The 18,352-nt window shown below is 38.9% G+C and overlaps 1 protein-coding gene across 2 annotated transcripts in view; it reads left to right on the forward strand.

Annotated features, from left to right (window-relative positions):
• znf385d (zinc finger protein 385D) overlaps positions 1 to 14,509 on the forward strand; it is a 71,715-nt gene extending 57,206 nt beyond the window's left edge. For both annotated transcript variants that reach the window (XM_083529540.1, XM_083529541.1), the window contains exons 5-8: positions 9,142 to 9,387; positions 9,841 to 10,022; positions 10,929 to 11,042; positions 13,551 to 14,509. In XM_083529540.1, coding sequence (XP_083385666.1) covers positions 9,142 to 9,387; positions 9,841 to 10,022; positions 10,929 to 11,042; positions 13,551 to 13,772 — 764 coding nt within the window. In that variant the 3' untranslated portion in view covers positions 13,773 to 14,509. The remainder of the gene's footprint in view (positions 1 to 9,141; positions 9,388 to 9,840; positions 10,023 to 10,928; positions 11,043 to 13,550) is intronic.
• The last annotated feature ends 3,843 nt before the right edge of the window (positions 14,510 to 18,352 follow it).

The following is an 18,352-nucleotide window of genomic DNA, read 5'->3' on the forward strand; positions in this document are numbered from 1 at the left end:
TAAAGGAGGTAGTTTACTTTTTAAACGTTGATCATTTTAATTAACATTTCCTAATTTATCGTAACTAATTCACTAAATTAATATAATGATTTTGTATGAACACACTTTGCTTGAAAGTATTTCTGTGAATGAACAAAAAAACAAACATATAAAGAAATGAATTTATAGCGATATAGACACACATGCTCGAATATGTCCCTGGCGCCAGGTGGAAGAAAGGGATGAATAAAAGCAACAGGCAAACAAACAAAGTGATGAATAAAGTAATACATCTATAAATGTACTGTATTTAATAATCAGTGGGAAGATTTGGGGAAACATATACTTGAATACTTGTTTTACTGGCATGAGAAATTGATGAATCCATGATGGACAGTAACGAAGTAAATTCATTACCAATTAATTATTTATTTAAGTATTATGTATTTATGTATTTACGTAGCTTTTTTGTGTAGCTTTACTGAAGTATTTTAATTTGGGGCGACTTTTACTTCAACTTCACTACATCAATGAATTACTGGTTAAAAAAAAAGAACTAATGACTGAATGAGAGTAAGTATTAATATATATATATATATATATATGCTTAAATGGGTGGAAGAATTAAGGAAAAAATGAAAAAACAAACAAACTAATGAATAGGAATATGTATTAACCTGCTTAAATATGTTTTTGAGAGCGGATAATTGCATAAATGAATCAATCATTAAATCGAGTAATGATTGAATCAATGAGAATATGTATTAGCAAACATGCTTGAATATGTTTCTGGTGGCAGGTAGAACTGGATGAATTAATAAATGAATGAATGAATTAAAATAAATATTAGCAAGTATGCTTGTATATGTTCCTAATGGCAGGTAGAAAAATGAATGACAAACTATGGAACAAATGAGAATATGTATTAACAAATATGAATTTGCTCCAGGAAGCAGGAGAATAAATGAATAAATAAATGAATGAATGAATGAATGTAAGAATGAATGTAAGAATGAATGGATGGATGGATGGATGGATGGATGGATGGATGGATGAATGAATGAATGAATAAACATTCATAAATATGTTGCTAAAGGCTGGTGTGTGTAAGTAAGTAAGTAAGTAAGTAAGTAATTAAGTGAGTGAGTGATTGATATTCAATTCATTACTTATCATATTAATTACTAATTACAGATGAATTACTGATTGCAGGTCCTATTTCTATTAATTACTATTACTAGATAATTATTTACTACTTACTAACTTAATCATTAATTCCTGATGGTAGCTGGAACAATGAGCGAATGCTTGAATGAATGCATGCTCGAATATGTTCCTGAATGCAGGTGGACAGCTCTATCAGATCCCGAGGGAAGAGAAAAGTGATAAAATCACCATTTTGCGCACAGTGAAAACAGGATTACCTGAGACTGACTCCACAGCAGTGCATATTGAGTCCAAATCATTTTAATTAAAGTTATTAATCCAGCATCATGAAGGAAACATAATCAGAACTCGAGGGAATCGTGGAGCACTTCGCATACTAACAAGTATGGCGAGACTTTTAATACGACGTACTGTAATTAAAGCAATGGGACTGGCAGCTCTCTTTTTCTTTTCCTGAAAGGACAGTGAGGATAAAATTATAAATGAAGGAGGTCACAGGACCGGTGTGTGTGTCTCATTTTCTTATTCAGTTCCGTCCTTCATCCTGTGTGTATGTGTTTGGAGATGGCTAGGAGATTGATCACGGTCATTATGGGCATTAATGAGGAGAAGCGATTTCTTTCACTTTTTTTTGTTCTTCTTTTCCCGTGCCGTTTCAGGTCAGTGTGGCTCCGTGGATTATGGATTAGCGTCAACGCGACAGAAAAACAAAGCTGTCCTCACAGCGCAGACCTTAATCACTTGTTTTCAAAGGCAGAATTGTTCACTAATTGATTGATAGAGGAAGTTTCGCTCACGTAGAGCTAGTCTTATGCAAGAACACCTGTGATTGTGCTTTTTTTTTTCCAGGAAGTCGGGTCAGTCTGTTCTCTGTGGAAGTGTGGATGCTGTAGATAATTGGGCTTAAGTTAAGGATTCTACATTTATGTAACACTGCTTTGATGAATACTCGACTGTGTGGAGGTTGTAGCTTAGTGCTTAAGTTATTGGACTTTGCCTTTGGAGGTATTGAGTTTAAATCCCAGTCTCTTCAAGCTGCCACACTTTGGCCCCTGAGCAAGGCCCTAAACCACATAGCTGTTCAATTTAATGAATGAGATAAAAGTCACTCTTGATAGGGGCATCCACCAAAATGCTATATGTGTGAACAAGCGTCACTAGAACAAGTTTTCAGTGGATTACACAGCACTGATAATGAATGAACAATTAGATATATTTCACACACTTTGGTTTCCTTAATTGATCCTGATTTACATCTAGGACGTACCCTTGCCTTGCACTACATGGTTTCTAGAAAGGTATCACTCTTCGCTTGTTATGTTTTCGTTGCACAAGCTTCCAGCGAAGTTTCAAGCCGTGTCCTTCTAGATCTTTCTAGATTTGTAGGATCCCTTGTTTTTGCCCTTTTCAAGATACTTGCAGTTCCAAGTTTTTAAGCTGCCAAGTTGCTTTTGACTTCGGTCTGCATTTCGGATTTACAATTCCTTGTCCGTGCTTTGACCCCTTGCTGAAGATTGACTATAACTCACAGAAAAGCCTCAGTACAAGAACTCTTAATGTCCTAAACCTTAAGTCCTCAAGCTCTTATTTGAGACATTCGCTGACGGAAAAAAAAAAGAGGAGCAACAGACTGAAATGGCTTAGCCTGAATTTCCAACTTGTAGCTCATAAATCAAAACAAAGGACGTGAGACAGAAGGCAACAAAAAGTCAAGGTTTTTGTTCAGTTTTATGAGCGAAAATCTTCCAAAACACAATGTTAAAAAGGAAACGTATGAGGAGCTTTATATATGTAACTACATAATAGAAAACACAATAAAACAGGTACCAAGGAAATACTTGGCAAGCCTGCGTTAAGCTGGACTAAGATCCCCTGATCAGGCAGTCAATACTTTATACATGTGAGCCATAACAATAATAATGGAAGAGTGGAATTGTAAAACTTTGGAGGTACATATTTTGTTCTGCGTAATTTTTGTCTCAGTTCTGTTTGATCAAGGGACTGTTTATGGGTCAGAACCTCTAGCTGATTCAAGCATATTAGTTAAAGCATGGAATATGTAAAGCACTACATGGTATCAGAGGGCAACCTTTCTCCTTTGAGACAATTAAATTCGATTGCTGATCTATACTTCAATAGATATAATGGACTTCATGGTAGCAAAGGTCAGGAAAGGTTGACCTGATGCCAGATGCTGATCTGTCCTGCTTGCAAAACAGGTTTTAGCAACGCTAGATCTCAGGCAGCTTTTCAGAATGCATTATACAAAGCTAAGCAAAGCAGTGGAAGTGTGACCTGTTTGTTTTATCGGCCTGAGGAGGATATAAAGGATTTAAAGTTTGGACCTTGTCCCCCTCCTGATCTCATTAAGTACAAAGGAGCTAATTGTCCTCAAACTGGAGGCTGAACCGAAACTGAATTGACTTCGCTGTAAAAGTACAAAACCAATATGCCGTTCATTCCTAAACAGGGTTCTATCAACCTGCATTTTGACAATTTAATACCAAGTGTCTGTCAAACAACATTATGTATTGTAATAGAGCTGTACTTGCTCCTGTAAACCCCCCCCATCCAAGCATAGCTGAACCGGCAGTGTGTTAGCAGTGTATCCTTTTTGCATTGGTGAAAGAGATCTATCGGCTGTTACCACTCAAATCTTACTCTCTATCAGGAAACAAAACCATGGAGATGATGGAGGAGAAGCAGGTTTGTACTGAGATCTCTAAAGCTTTGTTATTATGTATATTATTTCAGAGCTGAAACGAGCACATGGTGCCTACTAGTCAGTGAAGAGGCACAAGAACACCTGTGCTTTTTTTATAGTCAGAGTTAATTATGTGCTTTAACAGCAGAACAGGTGTCCCAGTCACTGCTAACAAATTGTCCAGCTAATCAACTGTGGCAAAGGTGTGGCCACTAACAGGGCCACGGGAGCCTGTAAGATTAGTGATGCATTGTTTTAGATTGATTGACCTTCTCAGATTACTGTAATGGGCGAACAAATGGTGCATGGTGTGACATGGACAAGGACGATTGTATTTAGTGGGTTGTACAAAAGAATGAGATGATTTTTGTCCTTCTGCCATTAGTCGTTCAAAGTTCTTTGTATTTTTTTTGTTCTTGAGGTTATGGGTTATGGCCATGAGTTGAGCCTTCTGCACGAGTTAATGTAGCAGTTAACTAATTTCCCAAACAGCTTTCTGAACGGCTAAATTACTTGGTGACCTGCAAAAGTAGATTGGAATCTTTTAGTGCTTTGGATTTAAATTTAGACTGTCGATCAGCACGTATACGTATCACGATACAGGGGTTGCGATACGATACCTTGTGATACATTTGGATTCGGATTTCGATTTTTTTTATTAGAAAACAGTGGGATCTGCGTTTGCATTAATTACAGATGCCCTACTTTGTGAAATGTATTTGCAGTCGGAAAAAAAAATGGAGGAGAGCCGCCGCTAGCTAGTCGTCGACCGTAACGAGTCTACATGATGCGCACTTACTCGGGCCAATTCATTATTTTAAGTAAAAAAAATTTTTTTATAATTTTTATTATTTTTTTATTACTTAATACAAAATATTGTATATAGTATTTTGATTATTTTGATTTGTTTTAGTTTATTTTATTGTTTATTTGATTCTTCTCTAAATGTCTATCTATCTATCTATCTATCTATCTATCTATCTATCTATCTATCTATCTATCTATCTATCTATCTATCTATCTATCTATCTATCTATCTATCTATTTATCTATCTGTCTGTCTGTCTGTCTGTCTGTCTGTCTGTCTGTCTGTCTGTCTGTCTATCTGGATATAAATTCAAAACAAAACAACTGGCATGAAACTTGTATGATTTTCTTTTAATATCAATATCGATATTGCATTTTTGCATTTCCGATACAGTATTGCCGAACAATATATCGCAATTCTAACGCGCAGCGATATTTACTTACACCGTAAATAAAAACCGGTTTGGGTACAAATGCTTACTATGCAAGTTCATTTGCGAGACAATTTGTTTGTCTTTCTTTTATCCATAAACATATATATTTTTTTCTCTCAGCACCGGTCCCTTACAGTCCCTCCTGCAGGTGGTGAGCCCACGGGAAAGCGGCCCTACGTCGCGGTCCTTGATTTATTTGTCTCGTAAGGGTCCCCTGGAGCATAGAGGGTTAAGGGCCTTGCTCAAGGGCCCAAGAGTGGCAGCTTGGCGATACCAGGGCTTGAACCCCCTACCTTCCGATCGGTAACCCAGCGCCTTAACCGCTGGAGCCACCACTCCCCCAGCAGTCGAAGGCAGGGGCCTTGACAGCCCGATCTCTGGACACGGAGAAGTGTCTGGGAATCTGCTTAGACTGCTGCCCCCGTGACCTGAATTACGGATAAGCGGGAAAAGATGAATGAATGAATGAATATATATTTTTTGTAGGTGGTATGAATAAGGATGATGCACTTCTCTTCTTAAAACAGAACAGCTGAAAGATAAAAAAACAAAACAAAACAGAAAGCCACTTAATGGCCCACCAAAATAGAAAGATATAATTCAAGTCAAGTCAAGTCAAGTCAAGTTTATTTGTATAGCGCTTTTCACAACAGACATTGTCTCAAAGCAGCTTTACAGAAAACAACAGTGAAGGTGAATGGTGTGCGTTTGTCCCTGATGAGCAGCCGTGGCGACAGTGGCAAGGAAAAACTCCCTTAGATGATATGAGGAAGAAACCTTGAGAGGAACCAGACTCAAAGGGGAACCCATCCTCATATGGGTGACATCAAAAGTTTGGTCATAAATCTTTCAACAATACAGAACAATTTGTGATCATCATAGATCCAGCATCAGCTTCTCCATGCCAGGGCCTTTAAACACTCGGCATCTACTTCTCCATGATCATCCATAGGTCCATAATCTTCACGAGGTGGGACGTGACTGGAGCTGGCCAAACCTCAGGAAGCCTCGGGATGGGGAGAGAAAGAGAAGCAGTGGAGAGGAATTAGCGTAGCTGCTGTTCATGATATTAACAGCACAAGTTGATAATGTGCATGTGATCAGATGTTCTGGAGCACAAGGTTGTGATGTGATGTGCGTGATGTGTGTTATGTGTAGGCTTTGCTAAAAAGATATGTTTTTAATCTACACTTAAACTGGGAGAGTGTATCTGAACCCCGAACACTGTCAGGAAGACTATTCCAGAGTTTAGGAGCTAAATGTGAAAATGCTCTACCGCCTTTAGTGGACTTTGCTATTCTAGGAACTACTAGAAGCCCAGAGTTTTGAGATCTCAGGGAGCGTGACGGATTGTAGCGTGTTAAGAGTATCGATTCAGTATCGATTGAGTCTTGAGAGAGAGGATGCTGCCTCTGTGTTATGTCTGCAAAAAAAGTGCAGCGTCTCATGGGATATCGATCACTGCTACACTGCCAACCCCTGGAACTCATTCTAAAAGAAAGGAACCAATGGCAGTTTATCTTGGCTGTAATTAATTTCGCTGTCAGCCTTGTTAGGTTCTATCGATGCCTTCAAGCTTGATAATTGACATGAGGGTTTTCAGCAGAGCAGCTTTGTGATCGGTTATCTTGCAATCAGAGAGATTAGCATAAAGGTTAGGTAACTATAAATGATAATGTGGGGGAAACCTGTTCATGGAATAATAGACTTCATTAAAGGTGATTAATAAACCAGCCAGCTGTTTGACCTAGTCCTAGCTGTGTCCAGTCTCAAGTTGGGGATTTGCAGCTCCACTCTATCAATAAACTTTTGGCTTCTCCCATTCGGGGTCGCCACAGCGGACCATCCGCATGTTTGATTTGGCACATGTTTTTACGCTGGATGCCCTTCCTAACGCAACCCTCCCCATTTATCCGGGCTTGGGACCGGCACTAAGGCTTGTGCAATCCTAATGGCTGGGGTTGGTTCCCTGACCAGGGATCGAACCCGGCCTGCAGCGGTAAAAGCGCCAAATCCTAACCACTAGACCACCAGGGGACTACAGCGCCACTCTATCAATAAGAATTATTATTATTATATATATATATATATATATATATATATATATATATATATATATATATATATATATATATATATATATATATATATATATATATATATAATAAAAAAAATCTAATTATAAAAAAAACGTTTTTATAATATTGTTTAAATTGAGTAATCGATTTAACTGTCACAAATTAAATTAAATATATAAAATTCAATAAAGGGGGAGTGGTGGCTCCAGCGGTTAAGGCGCTGGGTTACCGATCAGGAGGTCGGGGGTTCAAGCCCCGGTATCGCCAAGCTGCCACTCTTGGGCTGTTGAGCAAGGCCCTTAACCCTCTATGCTCCAGGGGACCCTTACGAGAAAAATAAATCAAGGACTGTGACGTGGGGCCGCCTTGCCGTGGGCTCACCACCTGCAGGAGGGACCGTAAGGGACCGGTGCTGAGAGGATTTGGCAGCAGTCGAAGGCGGGGGCCTTGACAGCCCGATCCTGGACGTGGAGAAGTGTCTGGGGAATCTGCTTAGACTGCTGCCCCTGCGACCCGAATTACGGATAAGCGGGAGAAGATGAATGAATGAATGAAATTAAATAAATGAAAAAATTTAATAGTTTACATTTGTAAAACCTGGGTACAGGTGTGTGTTTTACATTTAATATAAAATTTTCTAAAGATATGTGCTACTTATTTCAGCATACTTTAACAAATGCCTTCCATCCCTCATTCATTCACTCCCTCGATATGTGGAATTGTCAGAATTTTCTCCTTCTAACAGAAATTCTTGCAGCTAGACATAAAACTCTAACCAGGACGTGGCAGCCATTTCACGCTTGTGCAAAACAAATCGTATTTCCAGTATGGAGTGAGTAGCCACAGTGACACTGCGCTAACTCAATTATTATAATTTTTTTACACTAGTGGCATTGATTTGTAGGTTCTATAGTATTATAATAATAAAAAAAGGTGTTTAAAGTACCAGCTGGAGACTAAACAAACTTGAGGTCCGCCACTTAATCTGAGGGAACTGTTCCGCATGCAAAACAGATTGCATTCGGTACACATGTGCGCCAAACCGAAAGAGCTGTACTTTTCTGGGAAGATGTTTTACTAGATTTTAGAGTGTGCTTGTGGAGATTTGTGCTCATTCAGCCACAAGGGTCTTAGTAAAGTCATGTATTGATGCAGATGAGGTGAGGAGGCCTGAGTACTTGTCCGAGTTCCACTTCATCCCAGAGGTGTTCAATAAGGTTGATCTTAAAGCTCTACAGCAGACCAGATCTAGATCTTCCATTTAATCTATACTGAACGAGGATGCAGAACATTGCATCAACTATAAAACAAATTGTGAACAATTTTTACATACTTTGACAAATTCTTTTATGAATTTTAGTCAAACAAAATGAGGGGGTTTATAGCATGATAGAATTTCTATGGACATGCGGAGATGTGTTCCACCTCACGGGTCACTACTGTGCAATGATTTGTGAGCTTTGCTAATTTAACCCTGCGTCTCTGGTCTCATGAGCTGGATGATATGTGACTTGGAAATATGTTAAAATAATAAAACAAATGCTGAGTCTCACCCACTCTCGTGGGAAGTGCTAATTGCATGGCCAGCTATGCACAGCTGTGTTCATGCTGTGACCATGTGTTAGCATCAAAATGCTTTCCATCAGTTGTAAAATAATAATGAGAACACTTTAGGGCAGCTCATGTACACTGAAACAGATAGTTATACCACCACTACTGAACAAAACACATATTTAGCTACTCGGAAACAGCTGTGTCTTAGGACACCGCATCAGTAGACTAACAGCTTCACCCCATTATTGATTCATTTCCTATAACTGTATGCCACCAAAAGTGCTTTACTGAATAAATTACTTACAATAACATAAGTATTCAATTTCCAATAAAAAAATTATATTTAGTGGTAAATCTGGAAGCATTCATTTCTCCTTGATGTTCACAACAGGGACCTTGAACTTTCTCCAACTTTCAGAAGCCAATTCTGATCCAACACATCCAGTGGTCCCTCCATCTCCAGCCAAATCCAGCTTCAGCATGGCCTCTTCTGAAGCCGAGTTTACCTCAATAGAAGAACAGAGTCCAGACACCACTCCCGGAGCAGCCCAGGACCCCGAGGTCGAGAAGGAATCGGAGAAGGAGAAAGCTTTGCGTCTGCTTTACTGCTCGCTTTGTAAAGTCGCCGTCAACTCTGCATCCCAGCTCGAAGCTCACAATACCGGTGAGGGAAGGAGCTTTTCTTACTCACTATCACAAAGGTCATCCTGTTAATTTACTTTCTGGTCCTGAACAAATTGAGTTGGCATGAAAGGAAATTTTGGAGGTAACAAGTAAGTGGGATTATTGGAATGCAAGTTATTTTGAACTTATTTTAGTCTGCATTTATAGTTTCTTTCACAAGGCATTTTCGTATTATTTTGGGTTCCAAACAGTGAAACGTTTGGACCACGTTTTTACACAGTAAATTATAATATAAACAGCTAAAATTGTTGCTGGAATGCAGTAATTTTCTATTATCTGAGTACCAACAGCACTTTCGAAAGAACCCTGGTCAGAAAAATTGTTGTCCCAATAGGCAAGAAATATCTTGCCCAAAATTAAAGATTTTTCTGCGTGATCTTTATGACGCCTTATAAAGTGATCTGTATAATAGAACGGTGTTGTTCATCCTCAGGCACCAAGCACAAAACCATGCTGGAAGCACGGCATGGTAACGGCTCTATCAAGTCATTCCCCAGGCCAGGGGTGAGAAACAAGCTACCGTCACCCAGCATTACGTCCACAGGTCTGCAGAACAAGACATTCCACTGTGAAACATGTGACGTACATGTCAACTCAGAGACACAACTCAAACAGGTCAGAGGATCATCTCTAAATAATTAGTTGTTAAAAAATGAGAATTCTTTTTTAATAAAGTGAAATTACCTGTTATAGTGCATAGGATTTATTTATGTGTAGGGTAATGAAATGTAAAGAAAGATTTGTTAGTGGCTCAGTGTTGGAGTGCAGGGTCCGACAATGATACCCCTGGGGGTAAAAATGTTGCTCCAGGGCCCAACAGTGGCAGGTTGGCAAAGCATGGGCTTGAACCTTTGATCATCTTATCAGTACCCCGGCGAAAGATTCACAGTGGAGCTGCAATTCCATTATAACCAATAGCTTCAAATGACTTTAGTAAGATATGTAGTGAGATCGGTTGAGTTCAACATCAAGGGATCCAAAGTATTTCCAAAGTTAAAATGCTATCCTGTGTGGAATGATTATTAAAGGATTATAAACAGTTTTAGGAAAAACAAGCAATGATATGGTTAGGTTTACAGGTGTGTGTGTGTGTGTGTGTGTAAGTCATAGAGAGAGTTCTCTGGGAAGGTCGAAAATGGATATTTTTGGATATTATTGCATACTGAATTTTTACGAAAATTGCAGTTAATAAGGCCCAAGGTGTGTCCATATTATCGCAAAGTGAATAGCGGTGAATAGCTACCATCCTGAAGGTAAAATGTAATGTTTTTTTTTATTTTTTTTATTTTCTGCTTGTTAAACCTACTTGCCTGAAAACATCTTGCCCCAGGTGCTCCCAGCTTGGACTTGCCCAACCCGGCTTGACATTACTGAAAAATGAAATGCTACATTGCATGTTTACAGAAAAGACAAATTGAAACAGACTTGCAAATGTCAAGAGCCAAAACAGTGACTGAAATCATGTCATTTCTGTTCATATTGAAAGGTTGTAACTCAATAATCATGTACATCTTGTTTCAGCACATCAGCAGCCGGCGCCATAAAGACAGAGCAGCTGGAAAACCGGCCAAGCCCAAGTATAGCCCTTACACCAAGAGCCCAAAAGGACAGACCAAACAACAAATAGGAAATACAGTAAGAGTACTACACATACAGCTAAAGCCAGGTGCACACTATGCAAATGTAGAAAATCTGAGAAAAAAATTTAAATCTTAAAAGATTCCTAGAATCCAAGGCTAAAATCTGTCTTTGATCACTGGTTTGACATGTTCACCGACAGCCGATCCGTTGCGTTTTTTTTTTTTTCTCAGAGGAAATTCTGACAGATTTCATACTCTTTTCTTTAGCGTGACTTCACCTACGGCGATTGTCAAACAAAGAACCCTGAGAAAAGCCGAACGCAATTAGCGCGACAACTTTAAACCCCCTCAGGGAAAATGCCGAAACGATTCAGGTGGACAGTATGGCGAAAAGTGAAACTTATTGAGCTATGGAAGGAAAAGGAGTGTTTGTATATATTGTTTGTATTGTTAATTATCAAGGCATGTCATGAAAAAAATGTATGCTAGCTACCGTTAGCCAGAGAACGCGGGTCTAAACGTGGCACGGAATTCGGACGAGCCTTTTCTTGTGTGCGTCCGTTTTTGACTGTTCATACAGTCTGACATTATGACAACGGAGATCCTACAGTGCGACAAGGCGATCGTTTTCGTACAGTCTGACTAGCAACAATAGCAAAAGACTATTAAAAATCGTGCAGTGTGCACCCTAAAATAACGGATGCTAAATATCAATTCAAACCGTTGTTATTTCATTTGTTAATGGTTGTTCATGTGTCACTGCTGATCACATCTTAAAAAAGATGCCAGTGTAAACAAAATGGTGGTCATTATTTACCATGTTTAGCTTATTATGTATATACAGATGGGTGACAGATGAATGAAAAGTGAAAGCTCTGTTATGTCGCGGGCATTTTGTTGCTATCCTTCTGTTCTCTTTCAACGCACCTAAGGGGCTAAATGAGGATTCAAATTCTATAAATCATTTGCCATGGCTTTCACACTGACCATTATAGTGGCGTGTCTCCAACATCGACAAAACACCAGATAAAATAATAATTTGGGAATTTGTTGAATCAATTCCAAGGCACAGCTGATCCACTGGTTTCTAAAAGCTTAACACCTTATTAATACACTTTATCCTGGAATTTGTCACATATCTGTGTAATTCTAGTGCAATTTTCACTTGTTGAATACTGACTGGAGATTATTGGAATGTTCAACCATTCTGATTTATCAACTCTAATTGTAGATCGTGACTCTTATGACATTTTGTTATTGTTGGCAAACACGTGGGTAAAACATTGTTAACTACAAAGACTCTCTTTTCAAACAGACATCATTCATATTTAATAGCCGATGAAACTTTTGTGCCAACATATTGCCTGCCAGGTCGCATTAACAGGAATTTATTGGAAGATATTAAACATGAGTTTGGAGCCCTGAATCAAAAGAGGCGCTTCGCCATCCGTTGCTTTCTGGCCACCGGATCTTTCGAGAGCAATGTGTTCTCAGCTGCTATCACTCTGCCATAATGACTGTATTTCTGCGCAGAGTTTAGTCTCACAAATTACTGGGATGCACATAATCAAATTAACTATGAATATTTCTCAGCATAGTTTCCGAATAGACTCGGTTTTCAGTTAATCCCACAAGAAGAGATCCAGAAACTCTCAATAACAAACAATATGGCAGTAATAAATGGATGTTCCTGTTTATTTGCTGACAGGAAGACATGGACAAAACATCACTTAGGTTAATAAACAGGTTTAGTGTTTTCCTGGCCACGTGTTTAGTAGTTGGAAAACACCAGTGTTTAGTTGCATGAATGTGGGTAGAATTATTCAGTAAATATGGCCTAATATAGTTAAACATTTAAGTATTGTTTGATTTTTTTTGTGACCCTTTAGACATTATTAGCACATGAGTAGCTGCACTGCAGTTTAAGTTGCACTTGCATGAGTTAATGTTCCCAATAACCAATCACTGATCAGTATTACTCCAAGGGACCAATCACTGATCCACATTGTTTTCAGTGACCAATATCATAACTCCATCATTCCCGTTAATGGATGATCACCATTCTAAATAATTAATTACTGATTACCGTTCATCTCAAAGCCCAATTACTTATCAATGACAGGTGCCAATGGCCAGTGACTCATCACCATTTTTCTAAAGAAATTCACAGAAACCCATTGTTCCCTGGGGCTAATCACTGATCTAGATTTTATTTTAATTACCAGTCGCTAAAGGCATTATTTCCCATTTTAAAATGGTTTTCCAACAGCCAATCACTGATTACTATTGTTTCCAATGTCAAACCACTGACCACAATTTTCCCAATGGCAATTGGTATAATCAGGATAATTCAGGCCTACAGTAGGTATATGTTACAGGATTTTAAATCACTCTGCAAAGCCAACCAACCTCCATCCAGGTCGTTCCAGGTGGTTATTCACCTTCACGTTGTGCCGTAAAATCATTGAATGCACATCTAGCGATGGTTTATCTCTTACATATACCATTGTACCATTGCATAATTTATGACACTCTGTCTCCTTCTTTGTCTCTCTGTACCCAGACAGTGAAGCGGCCTCTGGGTAAGGACATGGGCCAGCAGCTGACTGCCGCAATAGTGCCCTCTCACTTGGCAGCTGTCGCTGCTGCCGCCGCCGCCTTCCCACTTCGTGCCAGCCATAACCCATCCCTTTTCCAGACTCAATCTCTCCCCGCAACACTTCTTCGCCCTGCACCTGGGCCTATTAGGACCAGCCATGCACCAGTACTGTTCGCTCCCTACTGACCTCTGAACTGTGACTGCAGATGGAAAAAAGTCTGACACACCATCTCAGCGCTAATTCAATTGTGGTCCAGTCGTGTGGATTATTATTATTGCCTTTTTCTTTTTCTGTCCATCGTCACACAAGAATCCTGTGTGATACTATTCCGCAATAATTAAAAAGACAAACCAGGTAACTATGCATCGATGCATCGTCATCACCATTTGACACACTGACTCTAAGATCTTAAATGGATTTAAGGATATATTGATGGGGACAGGGGGTTTCTTTCGGTCTTGGTCATTGCTTTTGAAAAACGAATAAAATAAAATAAAGTATGAGAAGACACAGGCGAAAACATGGGTAAAATAAGTTCTACTGCTCAGCTGTTTGCACTTTAAGCCCTTCCTCCTGTGAATGTCTTCAGTGCTTTAGAACGTGGAGTAGAACGTGATTTATTCCTTCCTGTGTTTTGTTTTTATTTGTACGTACGCACATTTGGTGTCGCGTGAATGGAAACGTGAATTACTGCTGATTTATTACCTGCTAAGCCAAGTTTGTTTGTGTGTGTGTGTGTGTGTGTGTGTGTGTGTGTGTGTGTGTGTGTGTGTGTGTGTGTGTGTGTGTGTGGTGGTTGTACATCCCTTGAAGCTACCCATGCAAAAATCTACACAGGTCACAAAGATGGTAAAGCTTGTCTATCTCATTTAATAATGTGAAGAAAAAAAAGATTTCAAATAAAAATCTTACTTTGCTAACATGTTTTTATCGAAATTCAATCTAATTTTAATTCATCGATGAACGTATTTTTGTGTAATTTTTCCATATAGGAATCTTTCTGTTCCGTTTCGGTGCACAAGACGCTGCTATTAAAATCGACGAGCAAAAAATTATCGAATCAGTTCAGCCTCATTTTGAACCATAAAAGAACAACAATCATTCGTTTTTATCCAGTAATTCCCCCAAACAATGCCAAAGCATACCCTCTAATAAAAAAACTAGAACTTCAGCGATTGTCAGGCTCAATTGTCAAAAGCCCAAAGTCTCCAGGTGCTGGAGGAACTCAGCTGTTCCCTCCATGGACCTACACTTGAACCCTCCCTTGTTTTGCGTAAATTTCCCACTATGACTTATCCTTGCCTGAACGAGACTGAGGGGAAAAGTCTCACAAGTACATGCTTTAAACCGGCTGAGACAAGTCTGGTGAGGAGATAGCAGGAGTCACTGAATGGGGCTGCTGGCGCCGTCGTGCGGACATAACTTATTTATGGACTAATAATGACCAACATCTGTATGTGGGACGGGCTCTTCTTTCACTCTGCTGTTCCAGGAAGCTGTCAGTGTGCACACACATATGCACACATTTTTAGTTGCCTGTTATCCAGCTGAGGAAGCAACATTTTAGGTAGCCCGAGTTCTTTCACCGCAGCTTTTAAAAGCTGTTTTTAAAATATCGGTTGGTCAAAAATTTACACAGTTCTTCAATTTCCACAGCACCTTCTTTGTTGATACAAAAGAAATATAAAAACACCTCACATTATGTGCACACAACCATAATAACGCTACTAGCTAGCATAAATAGATTATCCAGTCCTTATTGTTATTAGCTTGCCTTGTGTCGTACCAAAGGACTAAAGTGCTGCTGCATTACGATCTAAAGACAATGATACCTCAACTGTATACGCCAACTTCAATGTTCATGCAAATACAGCCATAATTGCACTCATCGTCTCATAAAATGGTAACTAGCAGCATCGAGTCTCTCAGTGCCACTTGTGGGTGTATTGTGTTCTGGAAAGCTCAGTCCAACATGTCTCCACTAGCTCTCAACGGATTTCTCATTATACAGTATGTGACGTTGAACAATTCTGGAAGATGGTAAGGTAAAGATGTTCTTGCTAACACAGAAACCTGCCCAGTTTCTACCTGTGTTTTTAGCATACGACACAACTGCTAACTTTTCAATATACTGTACAGCAACTTCCGGACAGAACAGTGAAACGTTTCCCCGAATTTTTTGTGTTTTAGAGCTTGATGAATCCAATTGACATTTGCAAAATGGTAAGAAATGCAGCTGATCAATGGAAAATTCCTCAAGACTCTTTGGGTCACATTTAGCAAGTCGTTTCAGCACAGTCGTTTAGCTTGCAGCATAGTGACACACTAGAGTTCAAAGAATTCTTGTCTTTGAGACTGCACAGTATTGTGGTGCATTTATAGCCTACATACCATACCAGATAGGGGCTTGATTCTTTGTCCTTCCTGGGTTTTTGCCTGAGAGGAGATGTGGCAAAATGCAGAATTATAATAACAATAACAATAATAATATTAATTTTATATATATATATATATATATATATATATATATATATATATATATATATATATATATATATATATATATATATATATATATATATATATATATAATTGGATGCACATCCGAATGAACAGGCAGCAAATTCACCCCTTCAGACATACTTCTGATCAAGAGGAATATAGTTAGTAATTAGCATTGTGCCACAGGGGGATTGGGTTTTTCTTTGTCCATATTGCACTCTCTGTGCTAGATAGCCTGGAGCTATGAAAGCCAGTGGCGTGCGATGCATCACACAAATCTCCTGCAGGAAATGGAGCAATTTTCATGGATCACACTGACAGAAGGGCGCCGTCTCAATATGACCCCCTACAGTTCTCTTGGGAGTGCGTTACTATCTGCTGAAGAAATGTGAATGACCTGGTTATAAAGGTGACTCAATAGATGGCAACACTTTGGAAGCTTTTTGGGAAATGTCTGACATTAAATGAATGTTGCATTTTTCTACATTCTTCTGCTAGAAGGACACGTTCTGTTAGAGTGTGCAAAATTTATAAGATTTAAAAATGGCTGAGTCTTCACTTCAAATTATTGGTTGGTCTGGTGACAGTTCTATGGAACCCTTTAGAAAGCTAAAAAACAGTACTAATCCATAGAACCACTGACAAACCTGTGAACATAGACAGTGATTTTTGTTCCTTAACTAGAATTAGTACAGTGGAACCACAGAATGTAAATCTGGGATCTCACAGATTACAATCTGATCCCAGATTACAATCTGGGATCTCACAGATTACAATCTGAGATTACAAAAACCAAAGGGCCCAGTAGTCTAGATTAAATTAGACTACTTTCATTATAGTTAATGAAAAACATTTACAATGCACACAATGACATGCAGTTAAATGCTTTACCTAATGGGCCCTTTGGTTTTTGGCCTCCTTAAACAGGTCAATGTGTACAAGATAGACATTTCAGTAACGCACTGAATAGTAAAAAGGTTTTTTGAAATCCTAAGAGTGCCACATGGAACCCTTTCTGGTAATATGTAGGAGTGTAGACTTAACTTTATTGAAGTTTAGATTAAACTAGACTGAAAAAAAGCGACTAAGACCCACATTCGAAGATTCCGAAAACATCTGGATCCCAAGTTCTAATCTTAACAAAAGGTTTGTTCAAGCACCTAAGGGGATTCTTTGATTTATTTCTTTTATAAAACCCTTATGGCATGGACATTTTAGTGATCTACGCTAAATATAAGTAAATAAATAAGATTTCTTAGCATCCTAAATTAATTCTACTTATAAGGTTTACACAGATCTTTCTAGGTTCCCAACGTTGTGGGGACCAAAAAAGTGCTGCGTTCCCAAATCTAATCTTATACGCATTGTTTGGTCTATTATCCAAAAAGCTTCTTTGGGTTGTCAATGTGGGATTTTCTGTAGAGATCTACCAAAGATGGCTTCACTTCGCTTCGAAAACAGAACTCTTATAGAACATTAGAAAATTGTCATTTGTAAAGATCACAGTTTAGGGAATAGGACATAAAAATGTCCTTTAATGCCTTTTCATCGGGAGTCTGAATCAGGATGTGAAATATAACTGCTCTTCTAATGGCTGTCATTATTCAGTAAATGACACCTTGTTCGTGGTGTCTTTAAAGACAATTATGAGAGCTAATCGGGAGGCCAGGTTTACTTTTAAGCAAGAAAAATAGAGATGATCGGTGGTGTTGACTTACAGGAGCCGCCGATGGAGTCTGACGGGTATTGACTGTGCACGCGGTGGAAGGTAATTATTAACAGCGCAAAAGGATTTCATTTCAGGTTGACTTGGAGGTAATGTAGCATGTGCTCGGCAAACCAGAGGCGAGCTTGGTTATTATTAAGACCACTCATATCAATTACCTCTGAAAAATGAGCCTGAGACTGAGAATGAGAACGAATGTAATCCAGCTCAAGGTTTTAGAGGTACACTTCCGTGCATGAAAGTAATTATTTTCCACCTGTTTTTCTTTTTTTAGTGTCCAGTAAGTGCTGTGCGGTTTGTGGTCTGTGCTAAAGCATATGCAACCTTACATATTCTTAGAAAGAAGAGAAGCACCAAACTGCAGTTTCTTTGTAGCATTAAAAGGAATAAGTTTTATATTGATCTATAAATATCAAGATATCATGTCCATTTATCTAATAAAGCCAAACATTTGTGGACACCTAACCATCATAGCCATGTGTAGTTCTTCCCCAAAGCGTCGCCATATAGTTAGAAGCACACAACTAAACATAATGT

Source organism: Silurus aristotelis (assembly GCF_946808225.1).
Source record: "Silurus aristotelis genome assembly, chromosome: 25".
Classification (NCBI taxonomy): Eukaryota; Metazoa; Chordata; class Actinopteri; order Siluriformes; family Siluridae; genus Silurus; species Silurus aristotelis.